This window comes from Tenrec ecaudatus, chromosome 9, assembly GCF_050624435.1.
Source record: "Tenrec ecaudatus isolate mTenEca1 chromosome 9, mTenEca1.hap1, whole genome shotgun sequence".
NCBI classification, from domain to species: domain Eukaryota; kingdom Metazoa; phylum Chordata; class Mammalia; order Afrosoricida; family Tenrecidae; genus Tenrec; species Tenrec ecaudatus.
Genome location: NC_134538.1, coordinates 28,516,117 through 28,536,237, shown reverse-complemented (window position 1 = coordinate 28,536,237; position 20,121 = coordinate 28,516,117). Strand labels below are relative to the sequence as shown.

At 42.4% G+C, this 20,121-nt stretch overlaps 1 protein-coding gene across 3 annotated transcripts in view; it reads right to left on the bottom strand.

The window, feature by feature from the left end:
- Positions 1 to 2,979: 2,979 nt before the first annotated feature.
- The window catches only part of ALDH1A3 (aldehyde dehydrogenase 1 family member A3), a 43,379-nt gene continuing 26,237 nt past the window's right edge, over positions 2,980 to 20,121 (bottom strand). Inside the window, exons 10-13 of one of the 3 annotated variants that reach the window (XM_075557944.1) lie at positions 15,668 to 15,832; positions 13,050 to 13,207; positions 12,176 to 12,250; positions 2,980 to 5,151 (exon numbers count right to left, since the gene is read on the bottom strand). In XM_075557944.1, coding sequence (XP_075414059.1) covers positions 5,079 to 5,151; positions 12,176 to 12,250; positions 13,050 to 13,207; positions 15,668 to 15,832 — 471 coding nt within the window. In that variant the 3' untranslated portion in view covers positions 2,980 to 5,078. The remainder of the gene's footprint in view (positions 5,152 to 12,175; positions 12,251 to 13,049; positions 13,208 to 15,667; positions 15,833 to 20,121) is intronic. The other 2 variants (XM_075557943.1, XM_075557942.1) reach the window with 2 other exon arrangements.

The following is a 20,121-nucleotide window of genomic DNA, read 5'->3' as shown; positions in this document are numbered from 1 at the left end:
AGTGGGATTCAAATAATGTAGCAATCAGTTTGCTGCTCTGTGACCAAGTATCAGTATAAAAGAAGATATACCTAAAGGTTATTTCATGCAGTTAATACTTTGAAAAGATAAAATAGGTACACAAAATTAGATTCTAAGAAAGTTTTAAAATATGAAAGAAAAAGTGTTAAATAATACCTGCCAAAACAATAAAACTTTTATTTAAGAAATTTGCCATATTGCTTCTTGATTGGCATCCTCACTTGTAATATTTTTCACTTTTACCCGAGCATCAATTGTGTAATTTATCTGTAACCATTTTTTCACTGAAGAAATAGGATCCCATTACTTTAGAGGTAAACCAATTAGATAATAGTCACTGTGTTTGGTATATTAGAAACAATTTGGTGACTTTTCTTTAAAAAGTCTTTTTCTACTTCTATTGAACTTACAGCAATTATTCCGACAACAGTTTTACTTCTTTGAACACTCTCAGGAATTGCACAATTCACTCATGTTATCTCATGGGCATTTGGGATACAACATAAAGCTGAAAGGACAGCACTGCACACTGGTTGTTTGGCACTTTTCCTCTTTATGATATAGATTTGTTTACTGAATTAACCAACAAAGGGAAGAAAATATATTTAATCAAAAGTACAATGAGTTCTATGAAATGAATAAATATTACAAGCATAGTTTTGTCCAATTTTTTATACCTAGGGATGGAATGAACATTACTATGGGCACGTAGAATACACTGTTGTGCATGTGAATGTTAAGAAAGAGTAAGAAATGTAAGTTTGTGATTTCCACACCGGGGAGCTTGCTAGCCACCCACCTTAGAGAGAACCCAGACTACAAGTGCCATGTCCACAACTGGTTTGCCTAACTGAACGAAACAATTAGGTGAGAGCCAGTACCAAACTGTTGAGAACCAACTCAATCTGTTCATTTATATCCCAGCATCGATTCTATGCATAAGGAATGAGTCATCGTTTCCTATGGAAAGCTGCTAGCAGGCCAGTTGTTTCCTTTCAGCCTTTTGGACCTGCTGGTCCTTGTTCTCCAGGTTTGGCTTGGTACCCTACTCAGAGTTTCAGCACCTCAGATTGGAATGGCCCTCCTAAAGGCCAGAAGCTGTCTCCAGAAACTTGTTTCTGCCTTCTAAAGCCACGGTGTTAAGCCAATCCTTGCATGCCTTCTGCACTGTGGTAGTCAGTTTATTCAGCTGTTTCTCCATGAACATTTTTTTTTTTAATGTCCTTCACGGTCCTAGCCACCTTCAATTCAATTTAGCCACACTGAAAGGGGCAAAAACATTCAAAATCCTTTGGTTACCATCAGGAGGAGCAAGGGCACTCCAAAGAGGCTAAAAGAATGTGCCCACCCTACCCACTCCTATTTCTCTTTCACACACACATCATACCACACCACATACATTACACACACACACACACACACACACACAACCATGAACCACCTATTATCCCCAGAACAATTCTCTTCAAGGAAAACTACACTAATAAACCAAAATGAAGTAAATGTCGTTTTCCTATAATTTTCTGTTCACATCTAGATTGAGAAATGGTATATTTCTAATTAAACAGCTTTTAGGTACTTTAAGAAGGGTAAGATTCAAGTTTTCTCTTAAAAGAGCTGTACTTTGTAAACACAAGCCAAGAGGAATTTGGATTTTCAACATTGAGTATACTGGCCAAGTTTGGGAGACCTAACCAAGTACATAGAATATTTTTGATCCCACCTAGTGTCATTTCAAGTCTTGATGATCATGACTTTATTTTAAAATCATTTTATTAGGGGCTCATACAACTCTTATCACAATCCATACATACATCCATTGTGTAAAGCACATTTGTACATTCGCTGCCCTCATCATTCTCAAAACATTTGCTCTCCACTTAAGCCCTTGGCATCAGCTCCTCATTTTCCCCCCTTTCCCTCCTCCCCTTCCCTCATGAACCCTTAATAATTTATAAATTATTTTGTCATATCTTACATTGTCCGACTTCTCCCTTCACCCACTTTTCGGATGTTCATCCCCCATGGAGGAGGTTATATGTAGATCCCTGTAATCGGTTCTCCCTTTTCACCCCACCCTCTCTCTACCCTCCCAGAATCGCCATTCTCACCATTGGTCCCGAAGGGATCATCCATCCTCGATTCTGTGTTTCCAGTTCCTATCTGTAGCAGTGTACATCCTCTGGTCTAGCCAGATTTGTAAGGTATAATTGGGATTATGATACGGGGTGGGGGACGGGGAGGAGGCATTTAGGAACTAGAGGAAAGTTGTATGTTTCATTGTTGCTACACTGCACCCTGACTGACTCCTCTCCTCCATGAGACCCTTCTATAAGGGGATGTACAGTTGCCTATAGATGAGCTTTGGGTCCCCACTCTGCACTCCCCCTCATTCACAATGATATGATTTTTTGTTCTTTGATGCTTGATACCCGATCCCTTCGACACCTCGTAATCACACAGGCTGGTGTGCTTCTTCCATGTGGGCTTTGTTGCTTTTGTGCTAGATGGCCACTTGTTTACCTTCAAGCCTTTAAGACCCCAGATGCTATATCTTTTGATAGCTGGGCACCATCAGCTTTCTTTACCATGTTTGCTTATGTACCCATTTGTCTTTAGCAATCTTATCAGGGAGATGCGCACACAATGATATGATTTTTTTTGTCCTTTGATACCTGATAATGATCACGACTTCCTGGTCAGAAATCTTAGAACCTCATAAAGTGACAAAAACAAACATTTAGACACAGTTAAGGACATGATATCTTCCTTCAATTCTCTGTGATCCTCCTTACCATTCATGGAAAATGTAATCACCACCTTATAATAAGAAGGGATCATAGGTGACAAATCTAAAGTTAGTTCATTAAGGCACGGAGTCACCAAAACCTCCCTGCCTGGTGACCCCTAAACTCATAGGAATGGGTTTCATACTCAGGCACAGCATTAAGCCTGATCAATTGAACAAATGTAATTTTATTCTTAAATGATTGAACCTATTTTCCTACAAAACCTTTTTAATATAAGGTCTAGGAAAGAGAAAAGGCAGACACAGAATTACAATGGGTTTGGTTTCAAATGGAAAAAATCAAAACAACCCTCTCCAACTTTCTCAATTAGCTAAACTTATTTCATAATTGTTCCATTGTCAAACTCCATCTGAGGTTAGGACCAGAATTCCAAGGCTGACTGATTTTTAAACTATACCACAACGGTAAACCTTTAAAGAAGCAAAATAGATTTCCATTTCTAAATATAGTAAATTATAGGTTAACTATACCACCTCTGTGTACTATAAAAAGATACATTAATTATACCACTGGAAGGCATAGTGGTTATGCTTTGGGCTGCTAACCTGCAAGGTCAGCAGTTTGAAATCACCACCCATCTCTTTGGGTTAAAGATGGGGCTTCTTACTCCTGTAAAGAGTGACAGTCTGTGAAACCCACAGGGGCAGTTCTACCCTGTCCTATAGGATCACTGTGAGTTGGAATTGACTCTATGACAGTAAAGTGTTTTCTGTTTTTGTTTTTTAATGTATCCTCTAAGGTTAGTGTCTATGATAACTTATGATAAAATTCTGACAATTCAGTTTTTGAAATCAAATCCTGATTTAACAAGTAATATGTGCTAATAAAAAGAAGGTGAAATACATATTTCTGACAAAGTTTTAGCCCATTTCCTATGAAATGGACTTTATATACATGAGCGTTAACATTGAGCTACATATTACTGCTCTCCACCACGAATTCTCAAACCTAAGCACCATTTCTCCAACTAGAAAAGGACTAGCTAGTAACATTAAAGGTATCTGCATGTGTAGACCTTGATGAAGGATATAGAGAAGAGCAATAACTCCATTTTTGATATTTTTTAAAATACAGAATTCTAAGACTTTGTTTTAAAAAGTATCTGTATAGCACAATTTAAATTTGGTTTTATTTTTTAAGATATATGGAAACACGTCCAGTTTTCCAAGTCAAAGTCGATGGACTTGCACATCCCATGGAGACACAAAGAGGACAGGGACCTTTCCCAGCCTGTTCTACTCAGTCCACTTGGACCTAGGAGGAGGGACCCCGTTCCTCAAAGGAATCCATGGTGTATTTGTTCATTAGTCAGAAGTCACATCAGACAGGACTTTAAAAAAACAAATCTATATTATGACACCCATCTTTATAGCCATATCTTTTGCTAATCTACACTGGGCAATAGAACTTGGACAAGGCTTTGTATATAGGATATCATAAACCATTAAGAATGTGGTAGAATGCATAATTTGTAAAAGCAAATTAAATGTTGCTTTGGTGTGTTTATCAAATTCAGAGGATTTGCTCTGCTGCCATAATAGAGCATTGGCTTTTAAATAGCTAAGGTCATGCAAACTATGTATTTTTTTGCTTATGGAAGCGCTTTGGTTAAGAGAGACAATGCCATGTTTTTGGAGTAAGCGCTTTAGGCTGTTGATTCAGTCATAGCCTCAAGAAACCGTCGTTTTCACGAGCTGATTCCTGTGGTCTTGGTAAAACTAAAGTTCTTAAAGGTCCTCACACCGGCGCATACCTTAGCCACCCCCCCCCCCCCGAGACTGCCTACATAAGATCCTTTTATCCTTAAGAAAGAAACGTTTTCTTCAATTTAGTGCTATGCTGTTTCTGCCAAGTGATACATTCAGCCCTACCCCCTTGTTTTATGCACAGGGGAAACTGAGGAGACCGTAGGTGCTGGGAACATGCAGGGGGTTGTTCTAAATATTATAAGCATCAGATTCAGCAAAGCGTTTCTAAGTAGTTGCTGGACACTACAAATTCCACTTCCTATTAACAATGCCTTGAGCAGCTTTACCGTCCCAGGCCAAAGGCTCCATCATGGCCATCCACAACATGAGAAATCAATCAAACATGAATGTGAGAGTAGAATAAAGTCACGCAAATCCAGGAGCCTGAAAGTTTCTAGAAGAAAGCATCCCACAAATGTCAGCAATGTCGTTTTTTCCTTTGGAAAGTATAATCCACCATTCAATTGCCACACGTGGAAGGGAAGAACCCGCCTTCCCGTCAGTGGTTCTTGTCGTCGAGTTTAATGGTGATGGTCTTCACTTCCGTATATTCGCTCAGAGCATATTCCCCTCTGTGAACATAGAAAAGAGAAGCAAAGTGGAAACTGTGTCTAAGGCTCTCTGTGATTCTACTGGGCAAAGTGGAATGTATGCAAAAGGCCAAAATGTGATGCCTTCACAGAACACCAGTCAGAATTATCACATCATTATCTAAAGTATTTGGTTATGTAACTTTAAGTTTGCATATCAAAGATTTTAGAGTATGTTGCTTTCTAAATAAGTCCAAAGGAGTTGGTTTCCCTTTGAAGAAGGAAGGGGATTAAAGAGAGAGATTCCCAAGGTCGGGAATGCAGGGCAGAGGGCAAGAAGGAAGGGCCTGCTGAAAGGAATGAAAGGGAGCTGGGAACAGAAATTATTCACGGTTTATCATTTTTATATGGCAATTTGGAGCCACTGGAGAGGGAGAAGAGGCAGTAATCTAAGGCTCTGGCTATAGAACTTGGGAGCAGCAGGGATCTTAAGGGCCTGACATTGGCTTTGGTTCCAACAGGTGGGGACCAGTTGATGCCAGCCCAGGGCAGTGAGGAGAGAAGTTAACACAGATCAAAGACAAGGGAGACCACAGTCCTTTCGGTCAGCATCCTGGTATGTCTCCTCTCTCTAAGTGGCAGAGCCTTCGTAATCCTTCTCGGGCATCTGGACCAGCTCTCATTCCCAGAACTGGATACATGAAATGCCTCTACAGCACTTGCTTTGATGGTAAAGCAATAAAAATGTACCCAGATTACAGATTAAGGGGAAGAGTAGGAGTAGAGATGACTATTTGAGTACCTTTGTACTGTTTAGCTATCAGATTACGCCCATTCCATCTTTTAGATGTCTGGTTCTCAATGTGTGGTACCCAGGCCAGAAGAAGCATCTCGAATGAGAACTTGCTAGGGATACAGATTCTTGGGCCCCAGCCAGACCTACTATAGTAGGCAGAATAATGGTCCCCCAAAGATATTTTTGTCCTTATCTATGGACACCGTGGATGTGTTAAGTTACAAAGCAAAGGGGAATTAAGGCAGCAAATAGAATTAGGATGGCTAATCTGCAAACTTTAAAATAGTGGGCAAATTATTTGTAATTTTTGTGAATATAACACAAAATATAGTCATAACATAATATTAACACCAACTTCTATGCACTAGAAACTCAAAAATAACTACTCCCCCAAACCAAAAGACAAATGAGAAACAAAACAAACCAAAGAGAAATGTGTTCATTTTTAACCCTGCAAGGTGCCCTAGCATGTATGTGTTGGGCTGCTAAGTGCAAGCTCATGGGCTCCATGGGAGACAGATGGGGCTGCCTGTTCTCAGGAAGACTTGCCTTCTGTGCTTCACATAGTTTCCTTTTCTCAACAGTGTCTTAAATTCTATACCATTAGCTAAATTAATGACACTATCAATAGAATGGAGGAGCCCTGGTGATTGAATGGGTATGCGTTGGGCTGTGATCTACAAGGTCAGCAGTTCAAAACCACCAGCTATTCTTCAGGAGAAAGACACGACTATCCATCCCCATAAACAGTTACAGTCTCAGAAACCCAGTGTGGCAGTTCTACCCTGTCCTATAAAGTCACTACGAGTCAGCATCTACTCAATGGCAGTGAGTTATTAAGAAAATTACCTTATGCCCTGGGGAGGGGATGATTGATAATGTTCCTTTACATAAAATGATAATGATATCTCTAAAGTGAACCAGAGACATATATAAAGCATACATCTATGAATGGATTTGGGGCTTGCACAGAAGTCTAGCCACAATCAAAGAAAAATTAGTTCTTATAACATAGCCCTGCTTGATGCTTGCCTTATGCAAAGATCACTGAAAATGTGGATACTATAGCAAAGTATGGTGAATGACTACTTGGAGTCCAGCTACTACCAGAAAGAATAATGTCTGGGGTCCTAAAGGCTTGTTTTCAAATAAGCATCCACTTAAGTGAGGTGTCAACTAAGTCCACATGGAAGAAGCATATCAGCCTGTGTGATCCAATGATTATAAATAATAAAATCCAAATCTGCAGGAGAGAATAGTATGAGAACTTAAATTGTGAACACATGGTTTTCAGGAAGCTATGGATGACAGTGAAAGCCCCAAATCCACTTGCAGGGTCACATATGGATTAAGTCTCCAGGGAAGCCCCTCTGACCCTACGCGAGGGGTGTGACTAGGACAGCAGACGGAGAGCACTGTAAAGGCAATGGCAGATGTGAGGCTAAAAGGCAGTACCTTATCATTCATCTCCCTTCTGACAATTTTAAAGTTGTTTCAGAAAAAAAAAAGTGAAGGGAAGTACATGGATTAAGCTTTCAGGGAATCCCCTCTGACCACAGCCCAGGGCTGTGAACAGCCTTGCTTCCAAGCAGAGTGCACGAGAAAGTGGATTATTGCAGGTGCAGTTCAGTTAACATTTAACCCCTTAGCATCTGATCTCCCTTTTGACCCATTTTAAATCTGTTCTAGTTTTTCATATTTTCTGCTTTCTTTTAGTTTGAGGTTTTCTGTTTTACTTTGTTGTTACTGTTGGTTTTTCCAACAGCATAGGAAAATCTAGATAGAGACAGTAACTGGATTAATAGTTTCTTGGGGATATGGCAGGGGAGGTTGGGGAGAAATGGGGACCTAATAGAAATGGGGAGCTAATAAGAAGAATGTAGAAATTTTTCTAAAATTGACTGTAGGGATGATTATACAACTTTTCTTAATATGACTGAATTATTGAATTGTGTGATATGTGAATTGAATGCCAATAAAAACTAGTTGAAAATTTAAAAAATCATTTTAAGAAGACATCCTCAGTGACCCGAGTGGACAGTTCCAATATGTTCTTTAGGGTGGTTAGGTGTTGGTATTAACTTGATGGCAGTGGGTCTTGCTTTTGTTTTTTGAATGAAAGAGTGCTGTTTTCCTTAATGTGAGGGGATCACAAAACGCTCATGGAAAAAAGTCCATTACCTTTCAACTTCATTTTTCACAAACCGTTGAAGCCCCCTCACATATAAAGACTTCTTACCAGCAATAGTAAATGCATCAACTATTGAATGGGGAAATTTTTTTTAAAAGATATGAATGGAACAGCAAAGGACATGGATTTAATTTTGTCTCCCACAAAGATGTTGAATCCTAACCCTGGATTCCACCTAGAAGCACTTTGGAAGAAAGGCCTGGAGGTCTACTTCTGAGAAACCAGTCACTGAAAACCCCACGGAGCACACATGAGATGAAGAGTGGTCAGAATTGACATGACATGATGAACTGGCATTAAAAAATGAGAACAAAATGATGAAATACTGTTAAATTAGAACAAAATAAATGTCCTTGGACATAATTTCTGCAAGATTTATTATATCAAATCTTCATCCCTGCTATCTCACAGTCACTGCCCTCGCCTAACTCTTAGGGCTCACAGCCTGGACTCACTGCAGTCTTTTCTGCTCCGCTGCTGGTTGAGGCCATCAATTAGCCTTGCCTTTCTCCTGCAGCATGTCCCTGATGCATGTCAGCAGTAGGAGCATATGGGTCGGTTTGTCTACGTTGATCATTGTTGTGTATCCTCAAAGCCTAGGCAAGTTTGGCACATCAGAGGTACTCGCTAAATATTTGTCAAATGAATGATTCAAATGAATGGTTGAGAAGTGGCTACTTCTAACAAATGGGACCGAACTGAGGACCAAGGGAGGGAGGATTCAATTCTCTACATGTCTGCTGCAGGGACCTTTTGTTATTATAGTGATTACTTTTACTGGAGCGCAGAACAAACAACTAGGAAACTGAGTGAACAGGATGAAGGGGAATTTGTAGGCCTCAATCCAAGATCTGCACCGGATCCCAGAGGAGCTTGTGAGTGGGCAGCTGAGGCTGGGAAAGCCGTGGAATGCGCCACAGAGCACTGTAGCACGCAAAAAGGGAACTGCTTCACAGCACGAAGACATCATTTAGCGAAAACTGAAACAGATATGTGCTGTGAGATCCGCTTCTGAGCTCCTGGTGAATTATGGTTAAATACTTTACCAAAAATCTTGGCAAAGTATGTGCAAGGGTCAAAACACAAGATCTTTTTCAAAGTGTCGATTGCATAAAACAGTTCACAAAGACAACGCTCTACCTTCTTCTATGGTGAGCAGCGACGAGGGACTTAAACGCTCATCTCTGTCCCTCACCATTCAGAAGAATACAAAAAATCTAAAGACACATGGAAACAATGAGTCCAGTGGACTAATGGACTATACAAACATCAGTTTCAACTACCTTGAGACCAAAAGTGCCTGGGGACCACTAACAGCTGCTCTGAAAGGAAGGTCTTGGGTAGTAGGGGATATGCAACAGAAAAGAAGTCATAAAAGAAATCAAGTGTACTGATTGGATGGAGACTAGTAGAATGTTTAGATTACGGCTCTCACCATTCAGATCTGGAACTGCAATCACCGCTATGTCAAAGTAACCAACATTTAGGGCTGAAAGAGCAGCATTTAGCCAAGGACAAGGTTCAGAGGGTTGGGAAAGAAGACAGGAATGGAAAGAGGAGACACAGGAAAGAAGTGGGATAAGTGATGGTGTATTGAGGGAATGGCAATGGATGAGTTACATCATAATACATATGAAATGTTGAATGTAAAACTATGATCTACTCTGCAAATCTTCACCCAACTCACAATAAAATGTTTTTGTTTTGTTTTCAAACTCCCAGTTGTGACTAACAGGCAGTATTACATGTTCAACATATTTAACCCATATGAAAAAACTCTGAGATGTGCCAGGCACCCATCACTGCCATCAAGTTAATGCCAACTCATGGTGATCTTTACCCTATGAAGGCAAAGTAGACCTGCCCCACAGGGTTTCCAAGGCTGTAAATCTTCACTGGAGTAGAAAGCCCCATCTGTCTTTTGAGGAGTAGCTGATAGGTTTGAACCCGTGAGTAGCAGCCCAAACCTTAACCCACTGCCTCACCAGAGTTCCTGTGTGCTAGGGCGGGGGCATTAAAGAGATGGAAGCACTACCAGTGTGTTTGTAAGTGGAGAGAAAGTGACTCATGTGAGGAAGGCAAATAATCAGTAAAATTACTGCAACTAGAAATCATCAAGTGGGCCCCGCACATCATTTTGGTGGCTTCTCCATCTCAGGATATTTGTATTGGGGCCTATTATGAATTGAACTGTGTCCCCCTAAGATATGTTGATGTCCTAATCCATAACATGTGTGAAGGCAACCTTATTTGAATATAGGGCCTTCAGTTATGTGTTCATACTGGAATAAGGTGGGTCCTAATCCAATGAGTCAATTTCACAAACTGGCATGGATTCTGCCTTACAGTGACCCTAGGGAACAGAGTAGAACTGCCACTTTGGGTTTCCGCTGAGGCTGTATAGATTTATTGAAGCAAAAAAACCTCCTCTTCATCCTGTGGAGCCTGACTCCCTATACCACCAGGGCTCCTTCTAACATGAGAAAGGTTTGATACAAGAGAAGAGACACAGAGCCAAACCGAGGGAAGCCGCCATATGGAGATGCGTCTACAAGTTAGAGACTGCTGAGAACACATGCAATACCCGGGGCTATCAGAAACTAGAAGAGAAGGGAAAGACGTGTCCCCTCACCAAGCACTTGTATACACATAATATAAACCGTTTGAACGAAGGGAAGCACTCTGAGCCATTTGTGAAGACCCAGGAAAGATCCCAGGGATATTTTCATAGAAGTCTTCATGGAAAGAGTAATCCATGAGTTGTTTGTCTACAAAGCATGTTCAAACCCTGTGACCCACCAACAAGCAAGTAGGTGAAAGAGGATGGCATCTGGTTGTAGACGATTGCGCACCTATCCTAACCCACACTAGCCAGCCCTGTCTCCACTGCCTTGCATCCTGGGCCTGATACAAGATGATCTGTCAGCAGAAACCTACAAAACAAATTTTCCTATTAGATAGAAATGTGGAGTGGTATGAGATAGGTGGAACACAATGATGGACCCACACGAGTCTATCAGGAAGTTCTATAATATGCCTCTTGACAGGCAAACAAGGATCCAGAGTCTCCCCTAACACATTCTGAGGACCTCTGCTAGGCTAAAGCAGCTGGGCCAGAGAGGTATAGATGCTCTATATTCCTTGTTGACAGCCAGAATTTTTATCAGGACTTAAATTCATATATTATACAAACAATTATATCTTACATCTAGCAACCAAATGTACTGCCATTGAGTCAGAATTCTGACTCACAGTGCCCCTAAACAGGCAGGGTAGAACTTCCCTTTTGGGTTCTGAGACTGTAATGCTCTAGGGCAGCGGCTCTCAACCTTCCTCATGCTGTGACCCTTTCATACAGGTCTTCAGGGTGTGGTGACCCCCACAGCCATTACATGATTTTTGTTGCTACTTCATCACTGTCATTTTGCTACTGTTATGAATTGGGCAACCCCTGTGAAAAGGTTGTTTGACCCCCAAAGGGGTTGCGACCCACAGGCTGAGAACCGCTGCTCTACGGGAACAGAATGTCTTGTCTTACTCCTGCCTCACATTATGCCACCAGGAGACGTGCAGCAGCGTGGTTATGTGTTAGGTTGGAAACCACCAGCTGCTCTGGGAAAAAGATGAGGCTTTCAACTCCGGTACCGTGCTCCAGTGTAGAAAACTCACAAGGGCAGATCTACCTCGCCTGGAGGGGAGCTGTGAGTTGGGAGCGACTGGAGGCAGTGAGTTTGAGATCCAGCAAAAATGACACCACTTTCAGCTCTGCTTGTGCCCTCACCCACTGAGCAGGTGTTCTACTGCACATCTCAAGTACAGTGTATGCTCAAAACACATGGGAGTCAAGGATGGGGTGGATCTTGGGACCTGAGGGATGTTGGGAGGAGGAGGGTAGAAAAACAGACCGGGAAGTGGGGGAAGAGAAGAGGAATGGATGGATCCAGACCAGCCCCCGGAGGAAAAGACAACTGCTTTCATGGCACTGCTGACCCAAACACAGGTGGAGGATGAAGGTCACCACTCTGCAAATTCACTTCATTGTGTACCCCACCTGCAGACTGAGATTGGTACACACTTACAATTCTCTGCCATTCCCAGACATTTTAAAGCCGCCAAATGGAGCCTGTGCATAGATAGCATTGTAGCAGTTGATCCTAGAGGAAAAAATAAAGATGTTCTCAATTTCCTGGAGGAGACCCGACTGGAGGACTTCCTCATGAGTCATCCGGAAGATACTGGAAGCAGAGCATTGCCTAATGAATTACCTTTTGCAATTGTTTCAATAATTCAAACACAAAGTTTTTAACTTCTGCCATCACACTCTTCTCGTGAGAAAATAATGCTCGTGTGTACAGGGATAGGAACGGCATGGGAAGAGGACAGACAGAGAGAGGGAGAAAGAGAAAGAAATGATGACATAAGAGAATAAGAATCAAGTTTTGAAATTAGGCAGACCTGACCCCAAAGCTCTCCTGCTTACAAACTGTATAGTTTGGGGCTTGTGATTGTCTCCAATCCATTTGTTTTATACAGTAAAGATAATACAATGTGATCTGCAGAGTATTAGTGAGGCAGTGATGACTATCCTCCATACATTGTAGCATGTATTTTTTTTTTTTTTTGCAATCAGAACCAAAATTAAAGCCAGAAGGAGTGAAGTTCTAAGACAGTACAGTATTAGGGTCAAAAGCAAGAGGGTTGGAGCCTTACGGCATTTGCTTATGTCTGTTCTACTACACCCCGGGCAAGTCATTCATTGATCAACCAGTGACTCTATTTCCTTGTCGGTAAAATGGAGCTAATAATGAAGCCTATCTGAGACGTTTCCATTAGGATTGAGCAAAGTTCTTAGAACAAGACTTGCCCACAGATATTAGATTTGAAGCTGCCTATTAATTAAGGTTTCATGAAACCAGCAAAGGAACAGCCAAGGAAAGCGGAGGTACCACTTACCACACGGTCCCAGATTCTAGTGCTGATGCCAACTTCAGGGCCTTGTCGAGATTCTTCGTAAACACAGCTGCTGTCAGTCCATATTCAGTACTATTCGCTCTTCTTATCACTTCTTCAATATTCTTAAACTTCAGTATTGGTTGGACTGGTCCAAAAATCTATCATTAATGGGCAAGAATGGCAGTGAGAGGTATGTTTCAACGGGCAATTTATGTTTTGAGATTCATGCTTTGTCATGTCAGAATGTGCAGAAGACACACAAATTTGGAAGCTCCCATTGGTTGACTGGTAGAAAGAGCCCTGGCTGGTGCGAATGGTTTGTGGTCATCTACTTACCAAAAAGTTGGTGCCTCAAACCTATCCAGCACTGTCTCAGAAGGCTTGGGATCTGGTTTCACAACTAAGAAAAACCTACGAAGCAGTTCTAACTATACCGCATAGGTCCCCAACGTTATTTGGCCTACTGCCACACGTTCACAAACAAAACTTCCTGGCAGACTGAGGAGCCTGTGCAATGAGAGATCTTACACTCATCATAGGTTTTTTTTTGGTTATTGTTCAGTATGCTTTTGTCTCGTTTTAATCCCTCCCTTCGGATTTCAACCATCATACTGCCATTAGGCATTTAGAAGTCCTTTCTCCATTAGACCATATTTTTTTTATACACGTGCTTTGGTTATGTGTAAAGGAGGCAAGAATCTCAAAGCCCTGGTGGCCCATGGGATAAGAGTTGGGTTGCGACCTGGAAAGTCAGTGGTTCAAACCCACCAGGCGCTCCTCACGAAAAGAAGGAGGCAGTCTGCTTCCCGAGTCACCGTTTCCAACTACCATCGAACAATTCTATTCTGTTTTATGAGACTGCTCTGAATTGGAATTCACTCAACAGTTTGGGGTTATAGAGCACAGCTGTGATGTTGAATGCCTCCCTCTCTTTATTTTAATTGTTTACCAATAACGACACCCTGATATGTTCTATACCTCCCAGGTGAGGAATAAGACTGTTAATTTTAGCCTTCCCCACAGCAAAGAAAAGGGAGAAAGTTAACAGGTGAAAATTGTTAAGTAAGCTAGTAATTGATTCAATTCAATACAATTGGTCTGTAGCGCCTCAGGCTGGCGTAGCTGTAGCGCCTCATGAGCTAGTTTCCCAGGTTTCCTGAGAACGCTCTGTTACAGCGATAGTGAAGAGCAGAGCTACAGGCCACTCCAGCTGATAACTCACAATGTGCCCAGAAAGGAACTCGATGAGGTCTTTGCACCCAGAAGCCCTTGGCAGTAACTTACTTCCTCACCAGTCTTAGAAGGCCACCTCACAGATCTAACTATCCAGAAAGAGGTCCTCAAATCCCCTGTAAATGCTGGGCAGGAAACCCTGTACATGCCGTTTAGTGGGGGACTGAAAGGCAAAGTTAGACTTATCCTCTTCAGGAAGCGTCCTTCATTTCCATCATGTTAAGCATACCTCTGATGAAAGGGAGTTGCTGCTGGCTGGCAGAAAGAGTCAGCACACTCAGCTGCTAACCCAAAGGTTAGAGGTTCCAGTTCTCCCAGAGGTGCCTTAGAAGACAGACCTGGGAATCTACTTCTAAGACAGTGGTTCTCCACCTTTCTAATGCCGTGACCCTTTAATACAGTTTCTCATGTTGGGGTGACCCCCCCAACTATAACATGATTTCGTTGCTACTTCTTTACTACTGTTACGCTATAACAGTATATGTATAGGATGTATTTTCATTGTTACAAATTGAACATAATTAAAACACAGTGATTAATCACCGAAACAATATGTAATTCTACATTGTGAAATATTTATTCCTAATTACAAAATAATGAAATTTTGTCTTGAAGCATGGTGTAGCAATGGGTAACAGTATCCATTGCTGGGTACTTGTAGGTGGGCGTATCTGCATGTGGGCAGACCCACCTGGAGATGGATAGAGGAGCGGTGTCTCGGTTCCTAAGATCATCAGAAATATCTATTTTCGATGGTCTTAGGTGACCCCTGTGAGAGGGTCGTTTGACCCCCAAAGGGGTCGCAAGCTACAGGGGGAGACCACTGTAAAAAGGTCAGCCATGAAAAACCTTACGGAGCACAGCTCCACTCTGGCACAGGCAGGGTTGCCACGAGCTGGAATTTATTTGATGATAATTATTTTAACTTGTTGTGATGTTGAACTTCAAAGGGGATTTCACCTATGGCATGTTTTTTAATACTTGTCTGGGTCTTGGGAAAATGAAAGCAGCTTTGGGCAGCGAATCCAAATCTTGATTCCTGAGATGTTCGGGTGGCCACAGTACTCCCACCTCCAGCCAGCAAGACTAACTCAGGGATCGCTCCCCAGAGACCAAGACTGGTACATGGAGACTAGGGTGGGGGGCGCTGGCAGACTCTATACCTGCCACAGGGTCCTCAGGGTTTGCCAGGGGACAGAGGGCAAGATGGCTTCCCTAAGTCTCCCAAAGGAGATGGTAAAGGCTACAAGGTAAAGGAAAAATCCTCCCTTCAGGAGCAGTTCTGGGATCCAAGAGCTCGAAAGAAAAACTCCGTTGGGAAAGGTCCAACCCCAGCTCAGCCGTCTGCCCCAGCGCCAGCGGCTTCTTCTGAAGCTCCCCTGTACCTCCTCTTTGGCAATCCGCATGCTGTCAGTCACTTCGGAGAAGACAGTGGGTTTGATGAAGAGCCCTCTGTCTTCCATAGCTGACCCCCCACATTCCAGCTTGGCACCTTCCTTCTTCCCACTCTCAATTAGATCGATGATTTTATCAAATTGCTTCTGATCAATCTGCAAAACACAAACAGGTAGTAGAATCCAGGCTTCCTTTGGGGTGGTGGTGGACATTTTATATACTTGAGAAGGTCTTCAAGATCGTGACATGGGTTGTGATTTGCCGAGAGCAATCACATAGGACAGCTGGTAATCCTGAAGACCTTGGCAAGACCACACGCACCTTGGATGCAAATCTCCATCTGATGCCCATATCCAGGCTCTTGGGAACGAGGGAGGGATGGGAAAAGGTACTATTCTCAACCTCTTGAGGTCTATGGTTTATTCACACATCTGATGGGCCTTCTCCCTGTCAAGCCAGCCCCTGGGCGACATGAATCTAACTGATCACATGCTCTGCTTTTCAGACTATTTGCCACCAGCAAAGGTCTCCAAATTCAGCAAGTAAAATTGCAGAATGCTGTACTAAACTTGAATTTCAGATTCCAAAACTACTTTTAGCATAAGCATGTCCTACACACCATTCACACTTAAAGTATATTTTGTTGTACATTTGAGTTAGAATATAAGTGGGAGTCCTATATTCAGACTGGCACCCCTTTATCTTGCTCACCAGGGATTAGGATGTAGGTTCCCAAATTTATTTGATCTACAACCCCCCTTTTCAGAAAAAAACGAAACAAAACAACAACACCTTACTCAGTGCCCCTACCCCCAGCCTCTACTGTAGCACCGAAAGCAATTTTAGTGTAGCTCATAATCTAGGATAAAGTATAGGTATCTGCCTTGCAGGCCCCTGAAGTGTTCCAGCACCCCAAAGGTGTGGGATCGCCTACTTGGGAAATGCCGGATTAGGCTAGCGGTTACTGGAATTGCCTGTCCACGGTAGAGAGGCACAGTGAGCGGGAAGCAGAGTGGGATGGGCCTGTGGAGGGCTGGCGAGGCTACTCCTGGCTAGTGTGAAAGGACTGCATCAGAAAGAGTCTATCTTTTGTCACCTCGTCCAAGGGAATCTTGGGCTGGAGTTTTCTCTCTGTGCCTGGCCTGTACCTGCCCAGTGGACATGGCACCCGGGCAGTTGCTGGGAGGGCACCTCGTTAAGGACTCTTAGGAAACTCTTCACAGGGACCACAGACTCTTCCTCCTGAAAGTCCTGGGGTCTCGGTTCTTTACCATGTCCCTGTTAACGTCCCCTCCTCTGGCTAGGAGAGGCAGAGCTTTAAAGAAAGCTTACTGGAGCAAAGACTAGATAGAAAAAATGGTTTCATTTAAATCATTTTGTAGAAAAAGGAAAACTCAGTGGTGCATTTGGATAGTTACTTGCCCAGAGGAGCTGGCAGTTGCCTCCAACAATGTAGTTCTAGTTTAATAATTAAGAGGGTGCTTCAGGAAGTTTGTGGAAAAGTGAAGTGAAAAGAAAATGGAAGTTTTCCATGAACTCCTTGAAGCTCTCTTAAACTGAGCTGCAGTTCTGCCTAACACTTTATACCAAGAGATATTCTAGATATATAAAAATCTAACCGTGGAAAACATTTCAAGTTTCTCCGGTGAAGAGTGACTACAAATGTGGAGGGTGGTGACTTCCACATGACTCACATTTAGAAGACAAAAAAGGAAAAGTTGATATATCTGATTATGAAAAGTAAGAAAAATGGCAAAAGCACCATAAACAAGGTCAAAAGGCAACACAAACATTTCAGGGAAATGACTGTCAAGCCCTATTATAGTAGCAGGGCTAAGGACTAATACAGACCCAGACATCTATTTTTAGAATTGACAAGAAAAATTACCTGCAATGTATGCAAAGAAAATGGCTAGTAAATAGAAAAGGAAATACAGTTTTCCAATGTATGATAAGGTTTTCCATCTTCGTCATTGTCAGAGATATGTCATATTAAAACTAAGTGATACCCCACTTTTATAATGACCAGATGGGCAAAACCTCAAAAGGTTGACAACATATCGTATAGGAAAGACTGCTTTCCAAAGAGTCACCTGAGATGTTGTTTCAGGAACAGAACACATTGGCTCATCCTTGGAGGGAGATACTTTGGCACTGTTTACAGAACTCACGACCCTGTTTCCACGCAGCAATGCCACTTTGGAGACTTTGTCTTTGGATACTTTTTGCACATTGTAACATGACATATTCACTGTGGATGGTGTGTGATAGCACCCCCCTACACACACACACACACACACACACACACACACACACCCCTTCAGGAGACAGCTGCTTAAATGGCTTATGGAACTCTCATGAACATAAGGAAAAGAACGAGGAAGATTCCCCTGAACAAATATGGAGACCTTTACTTAAAAAGCAAAAAAGTGGTGCAAAATGTACAGATATCAGAGTATCTTTGATGTAACAGGGAGCTCTGGTGCCATAGTGATTTCACTTTGGGATACTAACTACAAGGTCGACAGTTCAAGCACCCAGCTGCTCCCAGGGAGAAAGACTAGACTTTCTACGCCCACAAAGAGTTGCAGTCTTAGAAAATCACCAGGGCCATTCTGCCCTGTCCCATAGGGTCACATGGCAGCATTGATTGACTGAATGACAATGAGTTTGTTTGTTGTGTTTAAGTAATAAGAATGGCACTAATAGAAATATATCTTCACATTTGTATAGCTCATAAGAATCAATGTAAGAGATAGGGGCTGAGTAGGAGTGTGTGTGTGTGTTTTATTACTATATATCTATTAAACCTTTAAAAAATCTACGTGAATGTAACTTCCATTCAAATAAAGAGATAAATAGATAGATATAGATAAAACTACTGTAATGGAACCAATAATGTGCCAAAGCTTCTTCACATCCCCCTGGGTGAACCCAGTCTTGAATTAAAATGTCCAGGTGTTGCTGAGCCACCTCCTCTCCCCTGCAGGCAAAATAGTTTGAGGCCTCCATCAGACAACAGATGATGTGTTCTGGGCCCCTGCTGACCATGTTTCCCTTGGACAAACAGACTACAGGGTCCATCTGTTCTTCCAGCAGTGTGAGGTCCCCCGTGTAAAACCTACACATCCTAAATACACTCTCCCTAGGAATTCTCTGTGAACATATTGTTTAAATCTAGGACCCTCCATTATGTTTCCGCTGATGTCTTCTGTACAGGAAGAGGAAGCTGCCAAACATGAGGTGACAAGGCAGAGCACAGCTCCAGAAACCAAGAAATATGGTCCCCTGGGGAATAGGTTCTGAGGGCCAGGCTCTAAACTAGACAGAGTGGATAGCAGACTCAGCACTGGGCAGGTGGTTTGAATAATATTTATGCATCTTATCGCCCAGTTGCCAAATAAACCAGAATAACTTTGGCATGTTTGAAAGAACAGCTCACCTCTAGTGGACACGGATCTAGGTCAGTTAGCTGTTTTGTAGGCATGAGACACACAGGGCGATTTAGTCGGCTGTATGCGTGCCAAAGCAAAATCTCATTACCACGGATTTAAAAAAGGGGACTTTGGGAGGAATGACACCCAACTGCGTCCTAAAACAATATTCTGAGGTTAGATAGCTTATGTGAGTTTTCACAAGGGTTTCCAGCAGCAGTTTCTCAAGTGCTGATGAAATCAACACCTATTCTGCTAGCTGTCCTCTTTGGGAAGAGATCTGTGTATGTGGCTTTAAAATTGTACACTGGAGCTTCCGGAAGAGACTTGCCAAATAATGATGGGGGAGGGGTTTCCTCAGAAGCGCATCAGCTCACAGATTCTTCATCCACTCCATATTAGCCTCAAAATCACGGTGAATTTGATCATGACCGTGGTTGTTCTTGGAACTGAAATTCATGGCCACTGGGTTTGGAATGGAGGCAGATGGAGGACTGACTGATACAGGGGAGGTGCTTTCCCATGGGGTCATGAGGCATCCCAGGGCATAGGGCTAGGGAGAGGGAGGTCACTCCCATCAGAAATGCAGGCCTCTTCCCCACGGTCTTCCAGGCTCTACCAGCCCCAGCACACCCACAAGACAGTTCAGTAAGACTGATAGACTAGTCCTGAAGTCAAGTGTGATCATTTACCACTACGTAGATTAGAGGGCCTTGGGCATTGATATGCTCCGATTTAAAAACATAAAAACTGCCCTGTAGTGAGTCTCTAGTAAATGGCATGAAATTCTCACAATATTTACATATTATCTCCAATCTCCAGATAAGAAAACTAAGGCTTTAGCAAGATTTCTCAGATTGTAAAATATCAGTCAGCTCTACAGTCAGAGTCAGATTTCCATGCAAACCGAGGCAGTGGTCAAGGGGCGGCATCTCCCTAAGGACTCTTGAACATGTGGTTTGGAACTCCGTGGTTGGTGGGCTGCCCTCTTTCAGGTATTTATCCATCTC